The sequence below is a fragment of the Hemiscyllium ocellatum genome, unplaced genomic scaffold (genome assembly GCF_020745735.1).
Source record: "Hemiscyllium ocellatum isolate sHemOce1 unplaced genomic scaffold, sHemOce1.pat.X.cur. scaffold_934_pat_ctg1, whole genome shotgun sequence".
Classification (NCBI taxonomy): Eukaryota; Metazoa; Chordata; class Chondrichthyes; order Orectolobiformes; family Hemiscylliidae; genus Hemiscyllium; species Hemiscyllium ocellatum.
In genome coordinates this window covers 39,772-66,284 of record NW_026869316.1, presented here as the reverse complement: position 1 = coordinate 66,284, position 26,513 = coordinate 39,772, and the positions used below count along the sequence as shown (strand labels likewise).

General features: G+C 55.6%; 1 protein-coding gene across 1 annotated transcript in view; it reads right to left on the bottom strand.

Annotated features, from left to right (window-relative positions):
* Positions 1-15,601, bottom strand: part of LOC132814808 (tyrosinase-like) — a 30,812-nt gene extending 15,211 nt beyond the window's left edge. Inside the window, exons 1-3 of the mRNA XM_060823593.1 lie at positions 14,798-15,601; positions 13,078-13,291; positions 10,247-10,388 (exon numbers count right to left, since the gene is read on the bottom strand). Coding sequence (XP_060679576.1) covers positions 10,247-10,388; positions 13,078-13,291; positions 14,798-15,601 — 1,160 coding nt within the window. The remainder of the gene's footprint in view (positions 1-10,246; positions 10,389-13,077; positions 13,292-14,797) is intronic.
* Positions 15,602-26,513: the final 10,912 nt, after the last annotated feature.

Genomic DNA, 26,513 nt, shown 5'->3' with positions numbered 1-26,513 from the left:
GTGTTGATGGGGTGTAGATTGGGGTGTGTTGATGGGGTGTCGATTGGGGGGTGTTGATGGCGTGTAGTTTGGGGTGTTGATGGGGTGTAGATTGGGGGTGTTGATGGGGTGTTGATTGGGGGGTGTTGATGGGGTGTAGATTGGGGTTTTGATGGGGTGTAGATTGGGGGGTGTTGATGGGGTGTTGATTGGGGGGTGTTGATGGGGTGTAGATTGGGGTGTTGATGGGGTGTAGATTGGGGGTGACGATGGGGTGTAGATTGGGGGGTGTTGATGGGGTGTAGATTGGGGTGTTGATGGGGTGTAGATTGGGGAGTTGATGCGGTGTAGATTGGGGGGATGTTAATGGGGTGTAGTTTGGTTGGTTGTTGATGGGATGTAGATTGGGGGGTGATGATGGGGTGTAGATTGGGGGGTGTTGATGGGGTGCAGATTGGGGGGAGTGTTGATGGGGTGTAGATTGGGGGGGTGTTGATGGGATGTAGATTGGGGGGTGTTGATGGCGTGTAGTTTGGGGTGTTGATGGGGTGTAGATTGGGGGGTGTTTATGGGGTGTTGATTGGGGGTGTTGATGGGGTGTAGATTGGGGGTGTTGATGGGGTGTAGATTGGGGGGTGTTTATGGGGTGTAGATTGGGGGTTCTGATGGTGTGTTGATTGTGGGGTGTTGATGGGGTGTATATTGGGCGGTGTTTTTGTGGTGTAGATTGGGGGGTTCTGATGGGGTGTAGATTGGGGGTGTTGATGGGGTGTAGATTGGGGGTGTTGATGGGGTGTAGATTGGGGGTGTTGATGGGGTGTAGATTGGGGATGTTGATGGGGTGTAGATTAGGGGGTGTTGATGAGTGTAGATTGGGGGGTGTTGATGGGGTGTAGATTGGGAGGTGTTGATGGGGTATATATTGGGGGTGTTGATGGGGTGTAGATTGGGACGTGTTGATGGGGTGTAGATTGGGGGTTCTGATGGGGTGTAGATTGGGGGTGTTGATGGGGTGTAGATTGGGGGTGTTGATGGGGTGTAGATTGGGGGGTGTTGATGGGGTGTAGATTGGGGGTGTTGATGGGGTGTAGATTGGGGATGTTGATGGGGTGTAGATTAGGGGGTGTTGATGAGTGTAGATTGGGGGGTGTTGATGGGGTGTAGATTGGGAGGTGTTGATGGGGTATATATTGGGGGTGTTGATGGGGTGTAGATTGGGACGTGTTGATGGGGTGTAGATTGGGGGGTGTTGATGGAGTGTAGATTGGGGTGTTGATGGGGTGTGGATTGGGGGGGTGTTAATGGGGTGTAGATTGGGGGGTGTTGATGGGGTGTAGATTGGGGTGTGTTGATGGGGTGTAGATTGGGGTGTGTTGATGGGGTGTCGATTGGGGGGTGTTGATGGCGTGTAGTTTGGGGTGTTGATGGGGTGTAGATTGGGGGGTGTTGATGGGGTGTAGATTGGGGTGTTGATGGGGTGTAGATTGGGGGGTGTTGATGGGGTGTTGATTGGGGGGTGTTGATGGGGTGTAGATTGGGGTGTTGATGGGGTGTAGATTGGGGGTGATGATGGGGTGTAGATTGGGGGTGTTGATGGGGTGTAGATTGGGGTGTTGATGGGGTGTAGATTGGGGAGTTGATGGGGTGTAGATTGGGGGGATGTTAATGGGGTGTAGTTTGGTTGGTTGTTGATGGGATGTAGATTGGAGGGTGTTGATGGGGTGTACATTGGGGGGTGTTGATGGGGTGCAGATTGGGGGGAGTGTTGATGGGGTGTAGATTGGGGGTGTTGATGGGATGTAGATTGGGGGGTGTTAATGGGGTGTAGTTTGGGTGGGTGTTGATGGGGTGTAGATTAGGGTGTTGATGGGGTGTAGATTGGGGGGTGTTGATGGGATGTAGATTGGGGGTGTTGCTGGGGTGTAGATTGGGGGGTGTTGATGGGGTGTAGATTGGGGATGTTGATGGGGTGTAGATTAGGGTGTGTTGATGGGGTGTAGAATGGGGGGTGTTGATGGGTGTTGATTGGGGTGTGATGATGGGGTGTAGAATGGGGTGTTGATGGGGTGTAGATTGGGGGGTGGTTGATGGGGTGTAGATTGGGTGGTGTTAATGGGGTGTAGTTTGGGTGGGTGTTGATGGGGTGTAGATTGGGAGTGTTGATGGGGTGTAGATTGGGGTTGTTGATGGGGTGTAGATTGGGGGTGTTGATGGGGTGTAGATTGGGGTGTTTATGGGGTGTAGATTGGGGGTTCTGATGGTGTGTTGATTGTGGGGTGTTGATGGGGTGTATATTGGGCGGTGTTTTTGTGGTGTAGATTGGGGGTTCTGATGGGGTGTAGATTGGGGGTGTTGATGGGGTGTAGATTGGGGGTGTTGATGGGGTGTAGATTGGGGGTGTTGATGGGGTGTAGATTGGGGATGTTGATGGGGTGTAGATTAGGGGGTGTTGATGAGTGTAGATTGGGGGTGTTGATGGGGTGTAGATTGTGCCGTGTTGATGGGGTATATATTGGGGGTGTTGATGGGGTGTAGATTGGGACGTGTTGATGGGGTGTAGATTGGGGGGTGTTGATGGAGTGTAGATTGGGGTGTTGATGGGGTGTGGATTGGGGGGGTGTTAATGGGGTGTAGATTGGGGGGTGTTGATGGGGTGTAGATTGGGGTGTGTTGATGGGGTGTAGATTGGGGTGTGTTGATGGGGTGTCGATTGGGGGGTGTTGATGGCGTGTAGTTTGGGGTGTTGATGGGGTGTAGATTGGGGGGTGTTGATGGGGTGTTGATTGGGGGGTGTTGATGGGGTGTAGATTGGGGTGTTGATGGGGTGTAGATTGGGGGTGACGATGGGGTGTAGATTGGGGTGTTGATGGGGTGTAGATTGCGGTGTTGATGGGGTGTAGATTGGGGAGTTGATGGGGTGTAGATTGGGGGGATGTTAATGGGGTGTAGTTTGGTTGGTTGTTGATGGGATGTAGATTGGGGGGTGTTGATGGGGTGTACATTGGGGGGGTGTTGATGGGGTGTAGTTTGGGTGGGTGTTGATGGGGTGTAGATTGGGGGGTGTGTTGATGGGATGTAGATTGGGGGGTGTTAATGGGTGTAGTTTGGGTGGGTGTTGATGGGGTGTAGATTGGGGTGTTGATGGGGTGTAGATTGGGGGTGTTGCTGGGGTGTAGATTGGGGATGTTGATGGGGTGTAGATTAGGGGTGTTGATGGGGTGTAGAATGGGGGTGTTGATGGGGTGTAGATTGGGGGATGTTGATGGGGTGTTGATTGGGGTGTGATGATGGGGTGTAGAATGGGGGGTGTTGATGGGGTGTAGATTGGGTGGTGTTGATGGGGTGTAGATTGGGTGGGTGTTAATGGGGTGTAGTTTGGGTTGGTGTTGATGGGGTGTAGATTGGGGGGTGTTGATGGGGTGTAGATTGGGGGTGTTGATGGGGTGTAGATTGGGAGGGTGTTGATGGGCTGTAGATTGGGGGGTGTTGATGGGGTGTAGATTGGGGGGTGTTGATGGGGTGTAGATTGGGGGTGTTAATGGGGTGTTGATTGGGGGGTGTTGATGGGGTGTAGATTGGTGGGTGTAGTTTGGGTGGGTGTTGATGGGGTGTAGATTGGGAGGGTGTTAATGGGGTGTAGATTGGGGGTGTGTTGATGGGGTGTAGATTGGGGTTGTTGATGGGGTGTAGTTTGGGGAGTTGTGATGGGGTGTAGATTGGGGGTGTTGATGGGATGTTGATTGGGCTGTGATGATGGGGTGTAGATTGGGGTGTGATGATGGGGTGTAGATTGCGGGGGTGTTGATGGGATGTAGTTTGGGTGGGTGTTGATGGGGTGTAGATTGGGGTTTGTTAATGGGGTGTAGATTGGGGGGTGTTGATGGGGTGTAGATTGGGGGTATTGATGGGGTGTAGATTGGGTGGGTGTTGATGGGATGTAGATTGGGGGGGTGTTAATGGGGTGTAGATCGGGGGTGTTGATGTGGTATAGATTGGGGGGGTGTTGATGGGGTGTAGATTGGGGGTGTTGATGGGGTGTTGATTGGGGGGTGTTGATGGGGTGTAGATTGGGGTGTTGATGGGGTGTAGATTGGGGGTGACGATGGGGTGTAGATTGGGGGTGTTGATGGGGTGTAGATTGGGGGGTTGATGGGATGTAGATTGGGGGTGTTGATGGGGTGTACATTGGGGGGGTGTTGATGGGGTGCAGATTGGGGGGAGTGTTGATGGGGTGTAGATTGGGGGGGTTGATGGGATGTAGATTGGGGGGTGTTAATGGGGTGTAGTTTGGGTGGGTGTTGATGGGGTGTAGATTGGGGTGTTGATGGGGTGTAGATTGGGGGGTGTTGATGGGGTGTAGATTGGGGGTGTTGATGGGGTGTTGATTGGGGGGTGTTGATGGGGTGTAGATTGGGGTGTTGATGGGGTGTAGATTGGGGGTGACGATGGGGTGTAGATTGGGGGGTGTTGATGGGGTGTAGATTGGGGGGTGTTGATGGGATGTAGATTGGGGGGTGTTGATGGGGTGTACATTGGGGGGGTGTTGATGGGGTGCAGATTGGGGGGAGTGTTGATGGGGTGTAGATTGGGGGGGTGTTGATGGGGTGTAGATTGGGGGGTGTTAATGGGGTGTAGTTTGGGTGGGTGTTGATGGGGTGTAGATTGGGGGGGTGTTGATGGGGTGTAGATTGGGGAGTTGATGGGGTGTAGCTTGGGGGGATGTTAATGGGGTGTAGTTTGGGTGGGTGTTGATGGGGTGTAGATTGGGGTGTTGATGGGGTGTAGATTGGGGGTGTTGATGGGATGTAGATTGGTGGTGTTGCTGGGGTGTAGATTGGGGGGTGTTGATGGGGTGTAGATTGGGGATGTTGATGGGGTGTAGATTAGGGTGAGTTGATGGGGTGTAGAATGGGGGGTGTTGATGGGGTGTAGATTGGGGGGTGTTGATGGGGTGTAGATTGGGGGGTGTTAATGGGGTGTAGATTGGGTGGGTGTTGATGGGGTGTAGATTGGGGTGTTGATGGGGTGTAGATTGGGTGGGTGTTGATGGGGTGTAGATTGGTGGGTGTTGATGGGGTGTAGATTGGGGTTTGTTAATGGGGTGTAGATTGGGGGTGTTGATGGGGTGTAGATTGGGGGTGTTGATGGGGTGTAGATTGGGTGGGTGTTGATGGGGTGTAGTTTGGGTGGGTGTTGAAGAGGTGTAGATTGGGAGGGTGTTGATGGGGTGTAGATTGGGGGGTGTTAATGGGGTGTAGATTGGGTGGGTGTTGATGGGGTGTAGATTGGGGGTGTTGATGGGGTGTAGATTGGGTGGGTGTTGATGGGGTGTAGATTGGTGGGTGTTGATGGGGTGTAGATTGGGGTTTGTTAATGGGGTGTAGATTGGGGGTGTTGATGGGGTGTAGATTGGGGGGTGTTGATGGGGTGTAGATTGGGTGGGTGTTGATGGGGTGTAGTTTGGGTGGGTGTTGAAGAGGTGTAGATTGGGGGGTGTTGATGGGGCGTTGATTGGGGGTGTTGATGGGGTGTAGATTGGGAGTGTTGATGGGGTGTAGATTGGGGGTGTTGATGGGGTGTAGATTGAGGGGGTGTTGATGGGGTGTAGATTGGGGTGTTGATGGGGTATAGATTGGGGGGTGTTGATGGGGTGTAGTTTGGTGGGTGTTGATGGTGTGTAGACTGGGGGGGTGTTGATGGGGTGTAGATTGGGGGTGTTGATGGGGTGTAGATTGGGGGGGTGTTGATGGGGTGTAGATTGGGGTGTTGATGGGGTGTAGATTGGGGGAGTGTTGATCGGGTGTAGATTGGGGGGATGTTGATGGGGTGTAGATTGGGGTGTTGATGGGGTGTAGATTGGGGGGGTGTTGATGGGGTGTAGATTGGGGTGTTGATGGGGTGTAGATTGGGGGGGTGTTGATGGGGTGTAGATTGGGGGGAGTGTTGATGGGGTGTAGATTGGGGGGGTGTTGATGGGATGTAGATTGGGGGGTGTTAATGGGGTGTAGTTTGGGTGGGTGTTGATGGGGTGTAGATTGGGGTGTTGATGGGGTGTAGATTGGGGGTGTTGCTGGGGTGTAGATTGGGGATGTTGATGGGGTGTAGATTAGGGTGTGTTGATGGGGTGTAGAATGGGGGGTGTTGATGGGGTGTAGAATGGGGATGTTGATGGGGTGTAGATTGGGGGGGTGTTGATGGGGTGTAGATTGGGGGGGTGTTGATGGGATGTAGATTGGGGGTGTTAATGGGGTGTAGTTTGGGTGGGTGTTGATGGGGTGTAGATTGGGGTGTTGATGGGGTGCAGATTGGGGGGAGTGTTGATGGGGTGTAGATTGGGGGGGTGTTGATGGGATGTAGATTGGGGGTGTTAATGGGGTGTAGTTTGGGTGGGTGTTGATGGGGTGTAGATTGGGGTGTTGATGGGGTGTAGATTGGGGGTGTTGATGGGATGTAGATTGGGGATGTTGATGGGGTGTAGATTAGGGTGTGTTGATGGGGTGTAGAATGGGGGGTGTTGATGGGGTGTAGATTGGGGTGTTGCTGGGGTGTAGATTGGGGATGTTGATGGGGTGTAGATTAGGGTGTGTTGATGGGGTGTAGAATGGGGGGTGTTGATGGGGTGTAGATTGGGGGGTGTTGATGGGGTGTTGATTGGGGTGTGATGATGGGGTGTAGAATGGGGGGTGTTGATGGGGTGTAGAATGGGGGGTTGATGGGGTGTAGATTGGGGGGGTGTTGATGGGGTGTAGATTGGGTGGGTGTTAATGGGGTGTAGTTTGGGTGGGTGTTGATGGGGTGTAGATTGGGGGTGTTGATGGGGTGTAGATTGGGGGTGTTGATGGGGTGTAGATTGGGAGGGTGTTGATGGGATGTAGATTGGGGGGTGTTGATGGGGTGTAGATTGGGGGGTGTTGATGGGGTGTAGATTGGGGGTGTTAATGGGGTGTAGATTGGGGGGTGTAGTTTGGGTGGGTGTTGATGGGGTGTAGATTGGGGGGGTGTTAATGGGGTGTAGATTGGGGGGTGTTGATGGGGTGTAGATTGGGGTTGTTGATTGGGTGTAGTTTGGGGGGTGTTGATGGGGTGTAGATTGGGGGGTGTTGATGGGATGTTGATTGGGCTGTGATGATGGGGTGTAGATTGGGGTGTGATGATGGGGTGTAGATTGCGGGGGTGTTGATGGGATGTAGTTTGGGTGGGTGTTGATGGGGTGTAGATTGGGGTTTGTTAATGGGGTGTAGATTGGGGGGTGTTGATGGGGTGTAGATTGGGTGGGTGTTGATGGGATGTAGATTGGGGGGGTGTTAATGGGGTGTAGATCGGGGGTGTTGATGGGGTATAGATTGGGGGGGTGTTGATGGGGTGTAGATTGGGGGTGTTAATGGGGTGTTGATTGGGGGGTGTTGATGGGGTGTAGATTGGGGTGTTGATGGGGTGTAGATTGGGGGTGACGATGGGGTGTAGATTGGGGGGTGTTGATGGGGTGTAGATTGGGGGGTGTTGATGGGATGTAGATTGGGGGGTGTTGATGGGGTGTACATTGGGGGGGTGTTGATGGGGTGCAGTTTGGGTGGGTGTTGATGGGGTGTAGATTGGGGGGGTGTTAATGGGGTGTAGATTGGGGGGTGTTGATGGGGTGTAGATTGGGGTTGTTGATGGGGTGTAGTTTGGGGGGTGTTGATGGGGTGTAGATTGGGGGGTGTTGATGGGATGTTGATTGGGCTGTGATGATGGGGTGTAGATTGGGGTGTGATGATGAGGTGTAGATTGCGGGGGTGTTGATGGGATGTAGTTTGGGTGGGTGTTGATGGGGTGTAGATTGGGGTTTGTTAATGGGGTGTAGATTGGGGGGTGTTGATGGGGTGTAGATTGGGGGGTATTGATGGGGTGTAGATTGGGGGGGTGTTGATGGGATGTAGATTGGGGGGGTGTTAATGGGGTGTAGATCGGGGGTGTTGATGGGGTGTAGATTGGGGGTGTTGATGGGGTGTTGATTGGGGGGTGTTGATGGGGTGTAGATTGGGGTGTTGATGGGGTGTAGATTGGGGGTGACGATGGGGTGTAGATTGGGGGGTGTTGATGGGGTGTAGATTGGGGGGTGTTGATGGGATGTAGATTGGGGGGTGTTGATGGGGTGTAGATTGGGGGGGTGTTGATGGGGTGCAGATTGGGGGGAGTGTTGATGGGGTGTAGATTGGGGGGGTGTTGATGGGATGTAGATTGGGGGGTGTTAATGGGGTGTAGTTTGGGTGGGTGTTGATGGGGTGTAGATTGGGGTGTTGATGGGGTGTAGATTGGGGAGTTGATGGGGTGTAGATTGGGGGGATGTTAATGGGGTGTAGTTTGGTTGGTTGTTGATGGGATGTAGATTGGGGGGTGTTGATGGGGTGTACATTGGGGGGGTGTTGATGGGGTGCAGATTGGGGGGAGTGTTGATGGGGTGTAGATTGGGGGGGTGTTGATGGGATGTAGATTGGGGGTGTTAATGGGGTGTAGTTTGGGTGGGTGTTGATGGGGTGTAGATTGGGGTGTTGATGGGGTGTAGATTGGGGGGTGTTGATGGGATGTAGATTGGGGGTGTTGCTGGGGTGTAGATTGGGGGGTGTTGATGGGGTGTAGATTGGGGATGTTGATGGGGTGTAGATTAGGGTGTGTTGATGGGGTGTAGAATGGGGGGTGTTGATGGGGTGTAGATTGGGGGGTGTAGATTGGGGTGTGATGATGGGGTGTAGAATGGGGGTGTTAATGGGGTGTAGTTTGGGTGGGTGTTGATGGGGTGTAGATTGGGAGGGTGTTGATGGGGTGTAGATTGGGGGGTGTTAATGGGGTGTAGATTGGGTGGGTGTTGATGGGGTGTAGATTGGGGGTGTTGATGGGGTGTAGATTGGGTGGGTGTTGATGGGGTGTTGATTGGTGGGTGTTGATGGGGTGTAGATTGGGGTTTGTTAATGGGGTGTAGATTGGGGGTGTTGATGGGGTGTAGATTGGGGGGTGTTGATGGGGTGTTGATTGGGGGGTGTTGATGGGGTGTAGATTGGGAGTGTTGATGGGGTGTAGATTGGGGTGTTGATGGGGTGTAGATTGGGGTGTTGATGGGGTATAGATTGGGGGGTGTTGATGGGGTGTAGTTTGGTGGGTGTTGATGGTGTGTAGACTGGGGGGGTGTTGATGGGGTGTAGATTGGGGGGTGTTGATGGGGTGTAGATTGGGGGGGTGTTGATGCGGTGTAGATTGAGGGTGTTGATGGGTATAGATTGGGGGGTGTTGATGGGGTGTAGATTGGGGGGGTTGATGGGGTGTAGATTGGGGGGTTGATGGGGTGTAGATTGCGGGGGTGTTGATGGGGTGTAGATTGGGGGGTGTTGATGGGGTGTTGATTTGGGTGTTGATGGAGTGTAGATTGGGGTGTTGATGGGGTGTAGATTGGGGGGGTGTTGATGGGGTGTAGATTGGGGGGGTGTTGATGGGGTGTAGATTGGGGTGTTGATGGGGTGTAGATTGGGGGGTGTTGATGGGGTGTAGATTGGGGGGAGTTGATGGGGTGTAGATTGGGGGGGTGTTAATGGGGTGTAGATCGGGGGTGTTGATGGGGTATAGATTGGGGGTGTTGATGGGGTGTAGATTGGGGTTTGTTAATGGGGTATAGATTGGGGGGTGTTGATGGGGTGTAGATTGGGTGGGTGTTGATGGGGTGTAGATTGGGGGGGTGTTGATGGGGTGTAGATTGGGTGGGTGTTGATGGGGTGTAGATTGGGTGGGTGTTGATGGGGTGTAGATTGGGGGGGTGTTGATGGGGTGTAGATTGGGGGGGTGTTGATGGGGTGTAGATTGGGGTGTTGATGGGGTGTAGATTGGGGGTGTTGATGGGGTGTAGATTGGGGGGTTGATGGGGTGTAGATTGGGGGTGTTGATGGGGTGTAGATTGGGGGGTGTTGATGGGGTGTAGATTGGGGGGGTGTTGATGGGGTGTAGATTGGGGGGGTGTTGATGGGGTGTAGATTGGGGTGTTGATGGGGTGTAGATTGGGGGTGTTGATGGGGTGTAGATTGGGTGGTTAGCCGCTCCTGCAGGTGAGTGACGGGACCTGGGAAGAGGATGATGACGGGTGCAGTAGATCATGGACAATCCGCTCAGTGATCCCCGTGGGCAGGAGCGATGGGACTATCTTGCTAGTCTCTCACTCTGACCATCACCCCTGCATTGATTCATGTCTTGCCTGTTGTTGGGGCTGCGTGCCCCGCGCCCGGCTTGCTTTGCGCGCACTCACTTGTCAACGAAGACGTGCATGGGCATGAATAGTGGGTCGTTGGTCGTCAGGAAGATATTGCCCAGGGTACCGCCGCAGTAGATGTGCATGAGGTTGTGCATGCTGATTTTGACGTTGCCCGGGCTCTGCGGGTTTATGAAGCCTGCCGGAGAAGAGGGGAGAGAGAGAGAGAGAGAACGGGGTCAAACCGAGAACGGAAACGGCCAAACAGCAGCGTCCAAACCACCCCCCCCCCCCCTTCCTTCCCCACTCCAACCAGCCCTCCTCAATTGCCCAGGCTGACTGAGGTTCAAGAGTTGGGTCAGAGACACCTCAACCCAACTGGATGCCAACCTCTTGGTCCATCGCTCCTCCCCGTCCAATGGGACTGACCCACCCTCTTTGTCTACTCCTCCCCACCAGCCACTGATTCCCTGCCTGATCGACGATCTCTCTCTCTCCCTCTCCATCTTGAATATACTGAATATCTCAGCCCTCTGCACAGAAGAATCTCACGGACCCACTCCCCTCAGAGAGAGAGGAAATTCCTCCTTGTCCCCGTCGTCGATGGGTGACCCCTTACGCTGAGATGACCCTCTGGTCCTAGACTCTCCCACACGAGGCGTGGGGAGGGGGGTGGAAACAACCTCTCCACGTCTCCCCCTGCCACGTCCCTCCCTGTGAATCTTCAGTCAGGATGGCTCTAGGTCTCCTGAACCCCAATGAATACAGGCCCCCAACCTCCCCAACCTCTCCTCCCTAAGACAGTCCGTCCATCCCTGGGAGTGATCCTTCTCGGGACTGCCTCCTGTTCATCTCTGCTTGGATACATGGCCCCAAAACTGTTCCCTGTATTCCAGCTGTGGTCTGACCAGTGCCCGTGTACAGTTTTAGTAAGATCTCCCTGCTTTTACACCCCATTCCCCTGGAAATAGAGGCCAGTGTTCCACTCGCCTTCCCTCTTCCCCGCTGAACTTCCCCGCAGGAGCTCTTCGCGATTCATGGGCCAGGACTCTGAAATCTCTGTGTTCTTGGCGGTAATGCCTTCGCTCTCCTCGCCCAGCTCATTGACGTCGACGGGAAATAAGAGGTGGGCCCAGCACTGATCCCTCTGGGACTGCGCCCGTTACAGGGTGCTGTCCTGAAAGTGGCTCCCTGCATCCCGACTCTCTGTTTTCTACTGGCTAACCAGTCTTCTCTCCGTGCCCCATACACTGCCGACCCCCTTCCAGACACCACCGGGTTTCAATCGTACCTAGGAGCCAGGTGAGCGACCCCCTTGTCAAACGCGTTCCGAAAATCCCCACCGTATTACGCACACCGCCTCCCCTTTATCTACTCTCTTCCTTACCTCGTGGGAGAGTCCCGGTCAAGCTGTTCAGCAATTTGTCAATTTGTCAAGCATGCTATCCCCTTTGAGAAGCCAAACTGGCTGTTTGATCATGTTATTTACTCTTACATCCTTCAAAGTCAACTCCAACGTTGCCACCCCACCTTGTCGTCTAAGGGAATTCCTTCTTTACGTACACAAAGAAGCTCTTGCAGTCCATTTTTATCTTACTTGCAAGGCTTCTTCTCACTCTCAAAATGGTCCTTCAGTCTCTTTTTGAGGGGTTGGGGGGGGGGTGGAGGGTGGTGCTTTTAAGACTTGGCCAGTCCTCCCCCTTCACTTAACTCAGCCCACCCACCGCGGTTTAAAGAGACCCGACCTCCAGGAGGATAAGGCCCTGGGGGCAAGTCACGAAAACGAAATCTTTCCCAGATTGTGCCTTTTCCTCTTTGGGTCTGACGCTATCCTTCGCAAAGATCCGTCCCACCCTGGCAATGTTTGTTCCACGATCTCGGGGGAGACTGGGACAGAGGCCTGAATGCGCGCACCAGCCGGTTTCGAAACGCCTTCTACCTTCCTGTGAGGAATGGATTCGCAAACTCTTAACGTCCCTGCGTTTGTGTTTTTTCGCTGCAGTTAACTCTGCGATCTGCCTGTCAAACCTTTTCACTCGGGACAGGAAAATTCGATCTGTTCACTCGTTCGTGGGTGGGCAGATTGTCTTCCGACAATCGTTCTTTCACACGGTCAGGGGGGGCAGAGATCTCTGTCGAGCGCCAGGAACGATTTTCTTAAAAATCTGTCAGTGTTCCCCAACCAGCTTGGCTGCTGAAACGCCTCTCAACACCCCACTCCAGTGAGCGCTGTGCCCATTCCTGAGTAATTACCCCCAATTTAAGTTCGCCACAGTGGCCCCTGACCCGCGTTTCTCACCCTCAAAGTGCCTCACGGCGCAGAACAGGCCCTTCGATGTTGCGCCGGCCTGTGAACTATTCTCAGCTCGACCCTCCCCCCCCCCCCCCCCTACACTATCCCACCAGCGTTTTGTATAGTTGCAGCACGATATCGCGGTTCCGGAACTCAATCCCTCTCCCAATGAAACCGTACGCCTTCTTGACAGCACTATCCACCCGGGTGGCAACTTTCAGGGATCGATGCACGTGGACACCAAGATCCCTCTGAACATCAACATTCCCTGGAATATTTCCATTGACCCAGTACTCTGCCTTCCTGTTATTCTTCCCAAAGTAAATCACCTCACATTAAACTGCATTTGCCACCTCTCTGCCCAACCCTGCAGTTTGCCCCCCGGCAACCTGTAACGTTCTGCAAAAACTGTCCACCGCTCCACCCGCTTGCGAACGGAGGCCAGGGGGTGTGTGTGTGTGTGTGTGTGCGGGGGGGTGAAAGGAGTGCTCTCTGGGCAGCGTCAGGACGGGGAGACCACCCTCCCCCTTCCCCCCCCACCCCGCCTTCGCGAGCGCACACCGCCTCTCCGCACTCCCCCTCAGTGACGACGTACCTTCCAAGGCATTGCGAAAGGAGTCGAGGGCCAGGGGGTTGTAAGGTGGCGTATCGAAGCGGTCGATGCTGAGGCAGGCGCGCACATCGTCCACGCTCGGCAGCTGGTCAAACCTGTCGTCGAGGCGGTTGAAACGCAGGATGGGCTCCCCGGGCACAGGCGGGCAGACCATCCCGAAATCCCACTGGTGGTCTCCATCGTCAGAGCAGTACGTCTGAGGGAGAGACAGAGAGAGAGTGTCTCAGCCAGCCCAGGGACAGGGACAGCACGGGGTTAGATACAGAGTCAAGCTCCCTCTACACTGTCCCCCCACCATCCCAGGGACAGGGACAGCACTGGGTTAGATACAGAGTAAAGCTCCCACTACACTGTCCCCCCCCCCCATCCCAGGGACAGGGACAGCACGGGGTTAGATACAGAGTAAAGCTCCCTCTACACTGTCCCCCCACCCCAGGGACAGCACGGGGTTAGATACAGAGTAAAGCTCCCTCTACACTGTCCCCCCACCCCAGGGACAGCACGGGGTTAGATACAGAGTAAAGCTCCCTCTACACTGTCCCCCCATCCCAGGGACAGGGACAGCGTGAGGTTAGATACAGGGTAAAGCTCCCTCTACACTGTCCCCCCATTTCATGGTCAGGGACAGCAGGGTGTTAGATACAGAGTAAAGCTCCCTCTACACTGTCCCCCCATTTCATGGTCAGGGACAGCAGGGGGTTAGATACAGGGTAAAGCTCCCTCTACACTATCTCCCCCATTTCATGGACAGGGACAGCACGGGGTTAGATACAGAGTAAAGCTCCCTCTACACTGTCCCCCCATTTCATGGTCAGGGACAGCAGGGGGTTAGATACAGAGTAAAGCTCCCTCTACACTGTCCCCCCATTTCATGGTCAGGGACAGCAGGGGGTTAGATACAGAGTAAAGCTCCCTCTACACTGTCCCCCCATTTCATGGTCAGGGACAGCAGGGGGTTAGATACAGAGTAAAGCTCCCTCTACACTGTCCCCCCATTTCATGGTCAGGGACAGCAGGGGGTTAGATACAGAGTAAAGCTCTCTCTACACTGTCCCCCCATTTCATGGTCAGGGACAGCAGGGGGTTAGATACAGGGTAAAGCTCCCTCTACACTGTCCCCCCATTTCATGGTCAGGGACAGCAGGGGGTTAGATACAGAGTAAAGCTCCCTCTACACTGTCCCCCATTTCATGGTCAGGGACAGCAGGGGGTTAGATACAGAGTAAAGCTCCCTCTACACTGTCCCCCCATTTCATGGTCAGGGACAGCAGGGGGTTAGATACAGAGTAAAGCTCCCTCTACACTGTCCCCCCATTTCATGGTCAGGGACAGCAGGGGGTTAGATACAGAGTAAAGCTCCCTCTACACTGTCCCCCCATTTCATGGTCAGGGACAGCAGGGGGTTAGATACAGAGTAAAGCTCCCTCTACACTGTCCCCCCATTTCATGGTCAGGGACAGCAGGGGGTTAGATACAGAGTAAAACTGACCTAAGGCTTGTGGAGGGACTCCAACCCCTGTAACATTTTTGGGGCGGAGGGGGAGAGGGTCGGGGAGAGACCCGGACGGAACCCTCCCGAAGGGAGACGCCCAGCTCTCTCGCAGTGAGATCCCGAAGCCTCGCCCGTCCTCCCGCTGCGCAGGGACCCGCCTGTCGTCCCTCCCTCGCCCTGTGGGTGCCCCCTATCCCGAGCCCTGCTTACAGTCCAGTTGCTGAATACCGAGCCCGGGGAGAGTCTCCCATCGGGGAGGCTGGCCCCGAAGAGCTGGTCGGTGCAGACGTCGCAGTGGGTCTGCCCGGCCCAGTTCCAGTAGGGCAGGGCGAAGTCCTGGTACCCGGTGATGTTGCGGATCTCCTGCTCCAGGTAGATGGCGAGGAGGCGATGCCAGCCGAGGAACGCCGAGCCGCGGTGGGCGTAGGTGCTGTTGGGGTGCACGCTGATGATCTTGGCGCAGGTGTAGTGCAGGTAGGCGGCGATGTTGTAGACGCTGGCGCGCCGGAAGGTCAGGGGGGAGCCGGGGGCGTGACTCTCGCTGGCGTAGATGACGTAGCGCCGACTGAGAGTGACCTTCGCCAGGTGCAGCCTGTACACAAAGCGCCGCTGCTCGGCCAGGGGCAGGGCGGCGATGTCCCGGCGGGTGACCGTGTGCCTGAGCTGGCACCTCTCCCCCCACCAGCCGTAGGCGCACTCACTGCAGTCGGCGCCCCCGTAGTTCCCCCGGCACACGCACAGGCGCCGGAAGAAGTAGGTGGGCCACCACAGGCGGAAGTCCCGTGAGCCGCCGTGTACCCTCTCCCGCTCCTCCCGCTGCCACGGGCTCTCTCTGGTGATGTCCTGGCACCGCCCGCGGTTTGAAATTATCCCGCACGGCGAGCCGTCGGCAGAGAAGGTGGGACAGCACTCTCTCCTCTTCATGTGAGCCGGGGTTCCGCACTGGATGGGAACCATTGCCCGGGCGGTGCCCAGGATGAACAGCGCGCACGCCAGCTCCAGTCCCAGAGACATGGCCCGGAATTCTCTGCCCGTGGACGTCCAGCCAGTGGGCACTGTGTGTGTGCAGCCCATGCCTGCACATTTATACCGGGCTTGTTCGAACCATCAAACGAACCTCCCGCTTGCTATCTGGCTGAGATGGCAGATAAGCATTGACCGAGATACCCATCGGCTGTAGCTGAGCTTTGGCATCAGAAAAATCCTGGCTCTGTGCAGGAACATCCTGTTTGGCTCCCGTGACAGGTGCCTCAGCCCCACCTCGCCTGCTGGCCGGCTCAACTCCCTCGTTCCCACTCGCAGTGTCTGGGCAGCTCCAGCAAGTGGGTCAGTGCCAGTCTCTCCCTCGGCGCTGACTCTCCCACAGTGCGGGGCTCCCTCGGCGCCGACCCTCCCGCAGCGCGGGGCTCCCTCGGCGCCGACCCTCCCGCAGCGCGGGGCTCCCTCGGCGCCGACCCTCCCGCAGCGCGGGGCTCCCTCGGCGCCGACCCTCCCGCAGCGCGGGGCTCCCTCGGCGCTGACCCTCCCGCAGTGCGGGGCTCCCTCGGCGCTGACCATCCCACAGTGCGGGGCTCCCTCGGCGCTGACCCTCCCGCAGTGCGGGGCTCCCTCGGCGCTGACCCTCCCAAAGTGCGGGGCTCCCTCGGCGCTGACCCTCCCACAGTGCAGGGCTCCCTCGGTGCTGACCCTTCCCCAGCAGGAGCCCAGTGTCTGGGCTGGAGGGTGACACTGACCCTGTTCCTGGTGACAGTCGGGTGGGGGCTGTGAGGGTTAACAGCTCCCTGTTCCCTCCAGCCTCCTCCTCAGCTTTCACCGGAGTGCCCACACTCCCAGGTCTGTGCCAGCGACTGTCTGTGATGTTGACCCGGCCAGTGACCCGTGACCCAGGTGGAAGGGAGTTGCTGTGATTCAGAACAAAGAGCTGCCCCTTTTATCTGGGAACGTGGGTCCGGGAAGGGTACAGCGTGGCTCACAGCTCACGCCAAGGGAGCTCGCTGTTCCCTGGACCGATATCTGCCAAGGTCAGCCAAGGGGAGTTCCAGGGCAGGGCTGGCCGCCAACTCCAGCTCCTGGTCTCGGGCCTGCACGTTGGCCGATGGGCTGAAGGGCTCTCCCTCGGCCAGCAGGGCTTGGGTTTTGCCGGAACGTGGAAGCGGGGGGCGTCCGAGCGTCAGTCCGTCCAACGGGCTTCCCGCCACTCCCAGCAACCTTAGCTGCACGCCCCCTGGCTATTTCTCCCATCGCCCCCTTGGTCACCTTCCTTGACCAGACCTCCGGCAGATCCGCTCCCCACTCGGGGGGAGAGAGAGAGAGAGGGAGGGAGAGAGAGAGAGAGAGGAGATCCCTCCTCGTCTTCGATGGCTGACATCTTGTTCTGAGACCATGCCTGTTCTGGTCCCTTGACTCTCCCGCACGAGGTGGTTGGCGGGGGGGGGGTGAGGGGGGGGTGGGGGAGGAGAATCACCTCTCCATGCCACCCCCTACCCCGTCCCTCCCCGTGAATCTCCGACCAGGGTCGCCTGGCGTTGTGCAAAGCCCCATGGGTTACGTGGGTCGGTACAGCACGGCGCAGTCCCTTCGGCCCACGATACCCTGCCGCCCTTGTTTCCCACTCTGAGCCCAGACGAGCCCCCATTGCACTGTCCTCCTTGTGCCAATGTAAGAGGCGCTTAAATGTCCCGAATGTATCTTCTCCCACCTCTGGCATTGCATTCACCCTCTCTGTTCAAAGACCCGATCTCTGACATCTCCCAGAAACCTTGCTCCAATCAACTTGGAGCTCGCACACCCCAACCGACACAACCTCTCCCTCCATAAGACAGTCCCTCCATCCCTGGCATCCACCACGGCCTGTTACTCCCGGTAGCCCATTGCAAACCCCTGAGCGGTTCTTCTTCGGACATTCCATTTTACAACATGTCGGACAGTCGAATTCTCCGCTCGGGGAGAGGCGGGAGGGGTTTACAGAGACAGGGAGGGGGGTTACAGAGACACTGAGGGGGGTTACAGAGATAGGGAGGGGGTTACAGAGACACTGAGGGGGGTTACAGAGATAGGGAGGGGGGTTACAGAGACAGGGAGGGGGTGTAGGGGGTTACAGAGATAGGGAGGGGGGTTACATAGACACTGAGGGGGGTTATAGAGATAGGGAGGGGGTTACAGAGATAGGGAGGGGGTTACAGAGACACTGAGGGGGGTTACAGAGATAGGGAGGGGGGGTTACAGAGACAGGGAGGGGGTGTAGGGGGTTACAGAGATAGGGAGGGGTTGTAGGGGGGTACAGAGGTAGGGAGGGGGTGTAGGGGGTTACAGGGTTAGAGAGGGGGTGTAGGGAGTTACAGAGATAGGGAGGGGGTTACAGAGACAAGGAGGGGGTTACAGAGGTAGGGAGGGGTGGTTACAGAGACAGGGAGGGGATGTAGGGGGTTACAGAGATAGGGAGGGGGTGTAGGGGGTTACAGGGTTAGAGAGGGGGTGTAGGGAGTTACAGATATAGGGAGGGGATGTAGTGGGTTACAGAGATAGGGAGGGTGTGTAGGGGGTTACAGGGATAGGGAGGGGGTGTAGGGGGTTACAGAGATAGGGAGGGGGTGCAGGGGGGTTACAGAGACAGGGAGGGGGTGGAGGGGGTTACAGAGATAGAGAGGGGGTGTACGGGGTTACAGAGATAGGGAGGGGGTGTACGGGGTTACAGAGATAGGGAGGGAGTGTAGGGAGTTACAGAGATAGGGAGGGGGTGTAGGGGATTACAGAGATAGGGAGGTGAGTTACAGAGATAGGGAGGGGATGTATGGGGTTACAAAGATAGGGAGGGGGTGTAGGGGGTTGCAGAGATAGGGAGGTGAGTTACAGAGATAGGGAGGGGGTGTATGGGGTTACAAAGATAGGGAGGGGGTGTAGGGGGGTTATAGAGATAGGGAGGGGGTGTAGGGGGTTACAGGTTTAGGGAGGGGGTGTAGGGGGTTACAGGGGTAGTGAGGGGGTGTAGGAGGTTACAGAGATAGGGAGGGGGTGTAGGGGTTTACAGGGATAGGGAGAGGGTGTAGGGGGTTACAGGGATAGGGAGGGGTTGTAGGGGTTACAGAGATAGGGAGGGGGTGTAGGGGCTTACAGGGATAGGGAGGGGGTGTAGGGGTTACAGAGATAGGGAGGGGGTGTAGGGGGTTACAGGGATAGGGAGGGGGTGTAGGGGTTACAGAGATGGGGGGGTGTAGGGGGGGGTTACAGAGATAGGGTGGGGGTGTAGGGGGTTAGAGAGATAGGGAGGGGGTGTGGGGAGTTACAGAGACAGGGAGGGGATCTAGTGGGTTTCAGAGATAGGGAGGGGGTGTAGGGGGGTTACAGGGATAGGGAGGGAGTGTAGGGGGGTTACAGAGATAGGGAGGGGGTGTAGGGGGGTTACAGGGATAGGGAGGGAGTGTAGGGGGTTACAGAGATAGGGAGGGGGTGTAGGGGGGTTACAGGAATAGGGAGGGGGTGTAGGAGGTTACGGAGATAGGGAGGGGGTGTAGGAGGTTACAGAGATAGGGGGGGTGTAGGGGGTGACAGAGATAGGGAGGGGTTGTAGGAGGTTACAGAGATAGGGAGGGGGTGTAGGGGGTTACAGGGATAGGGAGGGGGTGTACGGGATTACAGAAATAGGGAGGGGGTTGCAGAGATAAGGAGGGGGTTACAGAGATTAGGAGGGGGTGTAGGGGGTTACAGAGATAGCGAGGGGGTTACAGAGATAGGGTGGGGGTGTAGGGGGTTACAGGGATAGGGAGGGGGTGTAGGGGGTTACAGGGATAGGGAGGGGTTGTAGGGTGTTACAGAGATAGGGAGGGGGTGTAGGGGGTTACAGGGATAGGGAGGGGTTGTAGGGGGTTACAGAGATAGGGAGGGGGTGTAGGGGGTTACAGGGATAGGGAGGGGGTGTAGGGGTTACAGAGATGGGGGGGTGTAGGGGGGGGTTACAGAGATAGGGAGGGGGTGTAGGGGGGGTTACAGGGATAGGGAGGGGTTGTAGGGGGTTACAGAGATGGGGGGGTGTAGGGGGTTACAGGGATAGGGAGGGGATCTAGTGGGTTTCAGAGATAGGGAGGGGGTGTAGGAGGTTACAGAGATAGGGAGGGGGTGTATGGGGTTACAGAGATAGGGAGGGGGTGTAGGGGGTTACAGGGATAGGGAGGGGGTGTACGGGATTACAGAAATAGGGAGGGGGTTGCAGAGATAAGGAGGGGGTTACAGAGATTAGGAGGGGGTGTAGGGGGTTACAGAGATAGGGTGGGGGTGTAGGGGGTTACAGAGATAGGGTGGGGGTGTAGGGGGTTACAGGGATAGGGAGGGGGTGTAGGGGGTTACAGGGATAGGGAGGGGTTGTAGGGGTTACAGAGATAGGGAGGGGGTGTAGGGGGTTACAGGGATAGGGAGGGGGTGTAGGGGTTACAGAGATGGGGGGGTGTAGGGGGGGTTACAGAGATAGGGAGGGGGTGTAGGGGGTTACAGAGATAGGGAGGGGATGTAGGGGGTTACAGAGATAGGGAGGGGGTTGTAGGGGCTGGAGGGGGTTATGTAGATCAGGAGGCAGTGTACGATCTGGGAGATGATACAGAGTTCGGCCGATGTTCAGGTGGAAGTGGACTCCCTGAGCTGGACAGGATGTAAGCAGCGGTTTCCCCACCAGACGAGGTAATCATCAGTGAGACCCCCCCGATGAAGCACTGGGCCCACCCCCTGCTCCCGACGTGTGTGATTTCCAGTTCCGCTTCTGAAAGGTGAGGAGGTGGCGTCCCAATTGATGTGATTAGGACATCAATTAGCAAACAAATTAGCAATGATTTAGGACTTAGATATAAACCTAAAATAAACACATCATCTCTGTAACCCACACACACACAGAGTAAACTGGGGCAGGAGAGCGTGTTGGGGACGGAGAGGGTGTGCTGTATTGATGGGCTGTGTGTGGGTGATGGAGAGGGTGTGCTGTATTGATGGGCTGTGTGTGAGTGATGGAGAGTGTGTGCTGTATTGATGGGCTGTGTGTGGGTGATGGAGAGGGTGTGCTGTATTGATGGGCTGTGTGTGGGTGATGGAGAGGGTGTGCTGTATTGATGGGCTGTGTGTGGGTGATGGAGAGGGTGTGCTGTATTGATGGACTGTGTGTGGGTGATGGAGAGGGTGTGCTGTATTGATGGGCTGTGTGTGGGTGATGGAGAGGGTGTGCTGTATTGATGGGCTGTGTGTGGGTGATGGAGAGGGTGTGCTGTATTGATGGGCTGTGTGTGGGTGATGGAGAGAGTGTGCTGTATTGATGGGCTGTGTGTGTGTGATGTAGAGTGTGTGCTGTATTGATGGGCTGTGTGTGGGTGATGGAGAGGGTGTGATGTATTGATGGGCTGTGTGTGAGTGATGGAGAGGGTGTGCTGTATTGATGGGCTGTGTGTGAGTGACGGAGAGGGTGTGCTGTATTGATGGGCTGTGTGTGGGTGATGGAGAGGGTGTGCTGTATTGATGGGCTGTGTGTGGGTGATGGAGAGGGTGTGCTGTATTGATGGACTGTGTGTGGGTGATGGAGAGGGTGTGCTGTATTGATGGGCTGTGTGTGAGTGATGGAGAGGGTGTGCTGTATTGATGGGCTGTGTGGGGGTGATGGAGAGGGTGTTCTGTATTGATGGACTGTGTGTGGGTGATGGAGAGGGTGTGCTGTATTGATGGACTGTGTGTGGGTGATGGAGAGGGTGTGCTGTATTGATGGGCTGTGTGTGGGTGATGGGGAGCGTGTGCTGTATTGATCGACTGTGTGTGGTTGATGGAGAGGGTGTGCTGTATTGATGGGCTGTGTGTGGGTGACGGAGAGGGTGTGCTGTATTGATGGACTGTGTGTGAGTGATGGAGAGGGTGTTCTGTATTGATGGACTGTGTGTGGGTGATGGAGAGGGTGTGCTGTATTGATGGACTGTGTTTGTGATGGAGAGGGTGCGCTGTATTGATGGGCTGTGTGTGGGTGATGGAGAGGGTGTTCTGTATTGATGGACTGTGTGTGGGTGATGGAGAGGGTGTGCTGTATTGATGGACTGTGTGTGGGTGATGGAGAGGGTGTGCTGTATTGATGGACTGTGTTTGTGATGGAGAGGGTGCGCTGTATTGATGGGCTGTGTGTGGGTGATGGAGAGGGTGTTCTGTTTTGATGGACTGTGTGTGGGTGATGGAGAGGGTGTGCTGTATTGATGGACTGTGTGTGGGTGATGGAGAGGGTGTGCTGTATTGATGGGCTGTGTGTGGGTGATGGGGAGCGTGTGCTGTATTGATCGACTGTGTGTGGTTGATGGAGAGGGTGTGCTGTATTGATGGGCTGTGTGTGGGTGATGGGGAGCGTGTGCTGTATTGATGGATTGTGTGTGTTTGATGGAGAGGGTGTGCTGTATTGATGGGCTATGCGTGGGTGAGGGAGAGGGTGTGCTGTATTGATGGGGTGTGTGTGGGTGATGGAGAGGGTGTGCTGTATTGATGGGCTGTGTGTGGGTGATGTATAGGGTGTGCTGTATTGATGGGCTGTGTGTTGGTGATGTTGAGGGTGTGCTGTATTGATGGACTGTGTGTGGGTGATGGAGAGGGTGTGCTGTATTGATGGGGTGTGTGTGGGTGATGGAGAGGGTGTGCTGTATTGATGGGCTGTGTGTGGGTGATGTATAGGGTGTGCTGTATTGATGGGCTGTGTGTTGGTGATGTTGAGGGTGTGCTGTATTGATGGGCTGTGTGTGGGTGATGGAGAGGGTGTGCGGTATTGATGGGCTGTGTGTGGGTGAGGGAGAGGGTGTGCTGTATAGATGGGCTGTGTGTGAGTGATGGAGAGGGTGTGCTGTATTGATGGTCTGTGTGTGGGTGATGGAGAGGGTGTGCTGTATTGATGGTCTGTGTGTGGGTGATGGAGAGGGTGTGCTGTATTGATGGGCCGTGTGTGAGTGATGGAGAGGGTGTGCTGTATTGATGGGCTGTGTGTGGGTGATGGAGAGGGTGTGCTGTATTGATGGGCTGTTTGTGGGTGATGGAAAGGGTGTGCTGTATTGATGGGCCGTGTGTGTGGGTGATGGAGAGGGTGTGTTGTATTGATGGGCTGTGTGTGGGTGATGGAGAGGGTGTGCTGTATTGATGGGCTGTGTGTGGGTGATGGATAGGGTGTGCTGTATTGATGGGCTGTGTGTGGGTGACGGAGAGGGTGTGCTGTATTGATGGGCTGTGTGTGGGTGACAGAGGGTGTGCTGTATTGATGGACTGTGAGTGGCTGACGGAGAGGGTGTGCTGTATTGATGGGCTGTCTGTGGGTGACAGAGAGGGTGTGCTGTATTGATGGACTGTGAGTGGCTGACGGAGAGGGTGTGCTGTATTGATGGGCTGTGTGTGGGTGACAGAGAGGGTGTGCTGTATTGAAGGACTGTGAGTGGCTGACGGAGAGGGTGTGCTGTATTGATGGGCTGTGTGTGGGTGACAGAGAGGGTGTGCTGTATTGATGGACTGTGAGTGGCTGACGGAGAGGGTGTGCTGTATTGATGGACTGTGAGTGGCTGACGGAGAGGGTGTGCTGTATTGATGGGCTGTGTGTGGGTGATGTAGAGTGTGTGCTGTATTGATGGGCTGTGTGTGGGTGATGGAGAGGGTGTGCTGTATTGATGGGCTGTGTGTGAGTGACGGAGAGGGTGTGCTGTATTGATGGGCTGTGTGTGGGTGATGGAGAGGGTGTGCTGTATTGATGGGCTGTGTGTGGGTGATGGAGAGGGTGTGCTGTATTGATGGGCTGTGTGTGGGTGATGTAGAGTGTGTGCTGTATTGATGGGCTGTGTGTGGGTGACGGAGAGGGTGTGCTGTATTGATGGGCTGTGTGTGGGTGACGGAGAGGGTGTGCTGTGTTGATGGGCTGTGTGTGGGTGATGGAGAGGGTGTGCTGTATTGATGGGCTGTGTGTGAGTGACGGAGAGGGTGTGCTGTATTGATGGGCTGTGTGTGGGTGATGGAGAGGGTGTGCTGTATTGATGGACTGTGTGTGGGTGATGGAGAGGGTGTGCTGTATTGATGGGCTGTGTGTGGGTGAGGGAGAGGGTGTGCTGTATTGATGGGCTGTGTGTGGGTGATGGAGAGGGTGTGCTGTATTGATGGGCTGTGTGTGGGTGATGGAGAGGGTGTGCTGTATTGATGGGCTGTGTGTGGGTGATGGAGAGGGTGTGCTGTATTGATGGGCTGTGTGTGGGTGATGGAGAGGGTGTGCTGTATTGATGGGCTGTGTGTGAGTGACGGAGAGGGTGTGCTGTATTGATGGGCTGTGTGTGGGTGATGGAGAGGGTGTGCTGTATTGATGGGCTGTGTGTGGGTGATGTAGAGTGTGTGCTGTATTGATGGGCTGTGTGTGGGTGATGGAGAGGGTGTGCTGTATTGATGGGCTGTGTGTGGGTGACGGAGAGGGTGTGCTGTATTGATGGGCTGTGTGTGAGTGACGGAGAGGGTGTGCTGTATTGATGGGCTGTGTGTGAGTGACGGAGAGGGTGTGCTGTATTGATGGGCTGTGTGTGGGTGACGGAGAGGGTGTGCTGTATTGATGGGCTGTGTGTGGGTGACGGAGAGGGTGTGCTGTATTTATGGGCTGTGTGTGGGTGATGTAGAGTGTGTGCTGTATTGATGGGCTGTGTGTGGGTGATGGAGAGGGTGTGCTGTATTGATGGGCTGTGTGTGGGTGATGGAGAGGGTGTGCTGTATTGATGGGCTGTGTGTGGGTGATGGAGAGGGTGTGCTGTATTGATGGGCTGTGTGTGAGTGATGGAGAGTGTGTGCTGTATTGATGGGCTGTGTGTGGGTGATGGGGAGGGAGTGCTGTATTGATGGGTTGTGTGTGGGTGATGGAGAGGATGTGTTGTATTGATGGGCTGTGTGTGTGTGATGGAGAGGGTGTGCTGTATTGATGGGCTGTGTGTGGGTGATGGAGAGGGTGCGCTGTATTGATGGACTGTGTGTGGGTGATGGAGAGGGTGTTCTGTATTGATGGGCTGTGTGTGGGTGATGGAGAGGGTGTCCTGTATTGATGGGCTGTGTGTGGGTGATGGAGAGGGTGTGCTGTATTGATGGACTGTGTGTGGGTGATGGAGAGGGTGTGCTGTATTGATGGACTGTGTGTGGGTGATGGAGAGGGTGTGCTGTATTGATGGGCTGTGTGTGGGTGATGGAGAGGGTGTGCTGTATTGATGGACTGTGTGTGGGTGATGGAGAGGGTGTTCTGTATTGATGGACTGTGTGTGGGTGATCGAGAGGGTGTGCTGTATTGATGGACTGTGTGTGGGTGATGGAGAGGGTGTGCTGTATTGATGGGCTGTGTGTGGGTGATGGAGAGGGTGTGCTTTATTGATGTGCTGTGTGTGGGTGATGGAGAGGGTGCGCTGTATTGATGGGCTGTGTGTGGGTGATGGAGAGAGTGTGCTGTATTGATGGACTGTGTGTGGGTGATGGAGAGGGTGTGCTGTATTGATGGGCTGTGTGTGGGTGATGGAGAGGGTGTGCTGTATTGATGGGCTGTGTGTGGGTGATGGAGAGAGTGTGCTGTAATAATGGGCTGTGTGTGGGTGATGGAGAGGGTGTACAGTATTGATGGGCTGTGTGTGGGTGATGGAGAGGGTGTCCTGTATTGATGGGCTGTGTGTGGGTGATGGAGAGGGTGTGCTGTATTGATGGACTGTGTGTGGGTGATGGAGAGGGTGTGCTGTATTGATGGACTGTGTGTGGGTGATGGAGAGGGTGTGCTGTATTGATGGACTGTGTGTGGGTGATGGAGAGGGTGTGCTGTATTGATGGGCTGTGTGTGAGTGATGGAGAGGGTGTGGTGTATTGATGGGCTGTGTGTGGGTGATGGAGAGGGTGTGCTGTATTGATGGGCTGTGTGTGGGTTTTGGACAGGGTGTGCTGTATTGATGGGCTGTGTGTGGGTGATGGAGAGGGTGTGCTGTTTTGATGGGCTGTGTGTGGGTGATGGAGAGGGTGTGCTGTATTGATGGGCCGTGTGTGGGTGATGGAGAGGGTGTGCTGTATTGTTGGGCCGTGTGTGGGTGATGGAGAGGGTGTGCTGTATTGTTGGGCCGTGTGTGGGTGATGGAGAGGGTGTGCTGTATTGATGGGCCATGTGTGGGTGATGGAGAGGGTGTGCTGTATTGATGGGCCATGTGTGGGTGATGGAGAGGGTGTGCTGTATTGTTGGGCCGTGTGTGGGTGAGGGAGAGGGTGTGCTGTATTGATGGGCTGTGTGTGGGTGATGGAGAGGGTGTGCTGTATTGATGGGCTGTGTGTGAGTGATGGAGAGGGTGTGGTGTATTGATGGGTTGTGTGTGGGTGATGGAGAGGGTGTGCTGTATTGATGGGCCGTGTGTGGGTGATGGAGAGGGTGTGCTGTATTGTTGGGCCGTGTGTGGGTGAGGGAGAGGGTGTGCTGTATTGATGGGCTGTGTGTGGGTGATGGAGAGGGTGTGCTGTATTGATGGGCTGTGTGTGAGTGATGGAGAGTGTGTGCTGTATTGATGGGCTGTGTGTGGGTGATGGGGAGGGAGTGCTGTATTGATGGGTTGTGTGTGGGTGATGGAGAGGGTGTGGTGTATTGATGGGCTGTGTGTGGGTGATGGGGAGGGTGTGCTGTATTGATGGGCCGTGTGTGGGTGATGGAGAGGGTGTGCTGTATTGTTGGGCCGTGTGTGGGTGAGGGAGAGGGTGTGCTGTATTGATGGGCTGTGTGTGGGTGATGGAGAGGGTGTGCTGTGTTGATGGGCTGTGTGTGGGTGACGGAGAGGGTGTGCTGTATTGATGGGCTGTGTGTGGGTGATGGAGAGGGTGTGCTGTGTTGATGGGCTGTGTGTGGGTGATGGAGAGGGTGTGCTGTATTGATGGGCTGTGTGTGAGTGACGGAGAGGGTGTGCTGTATTGA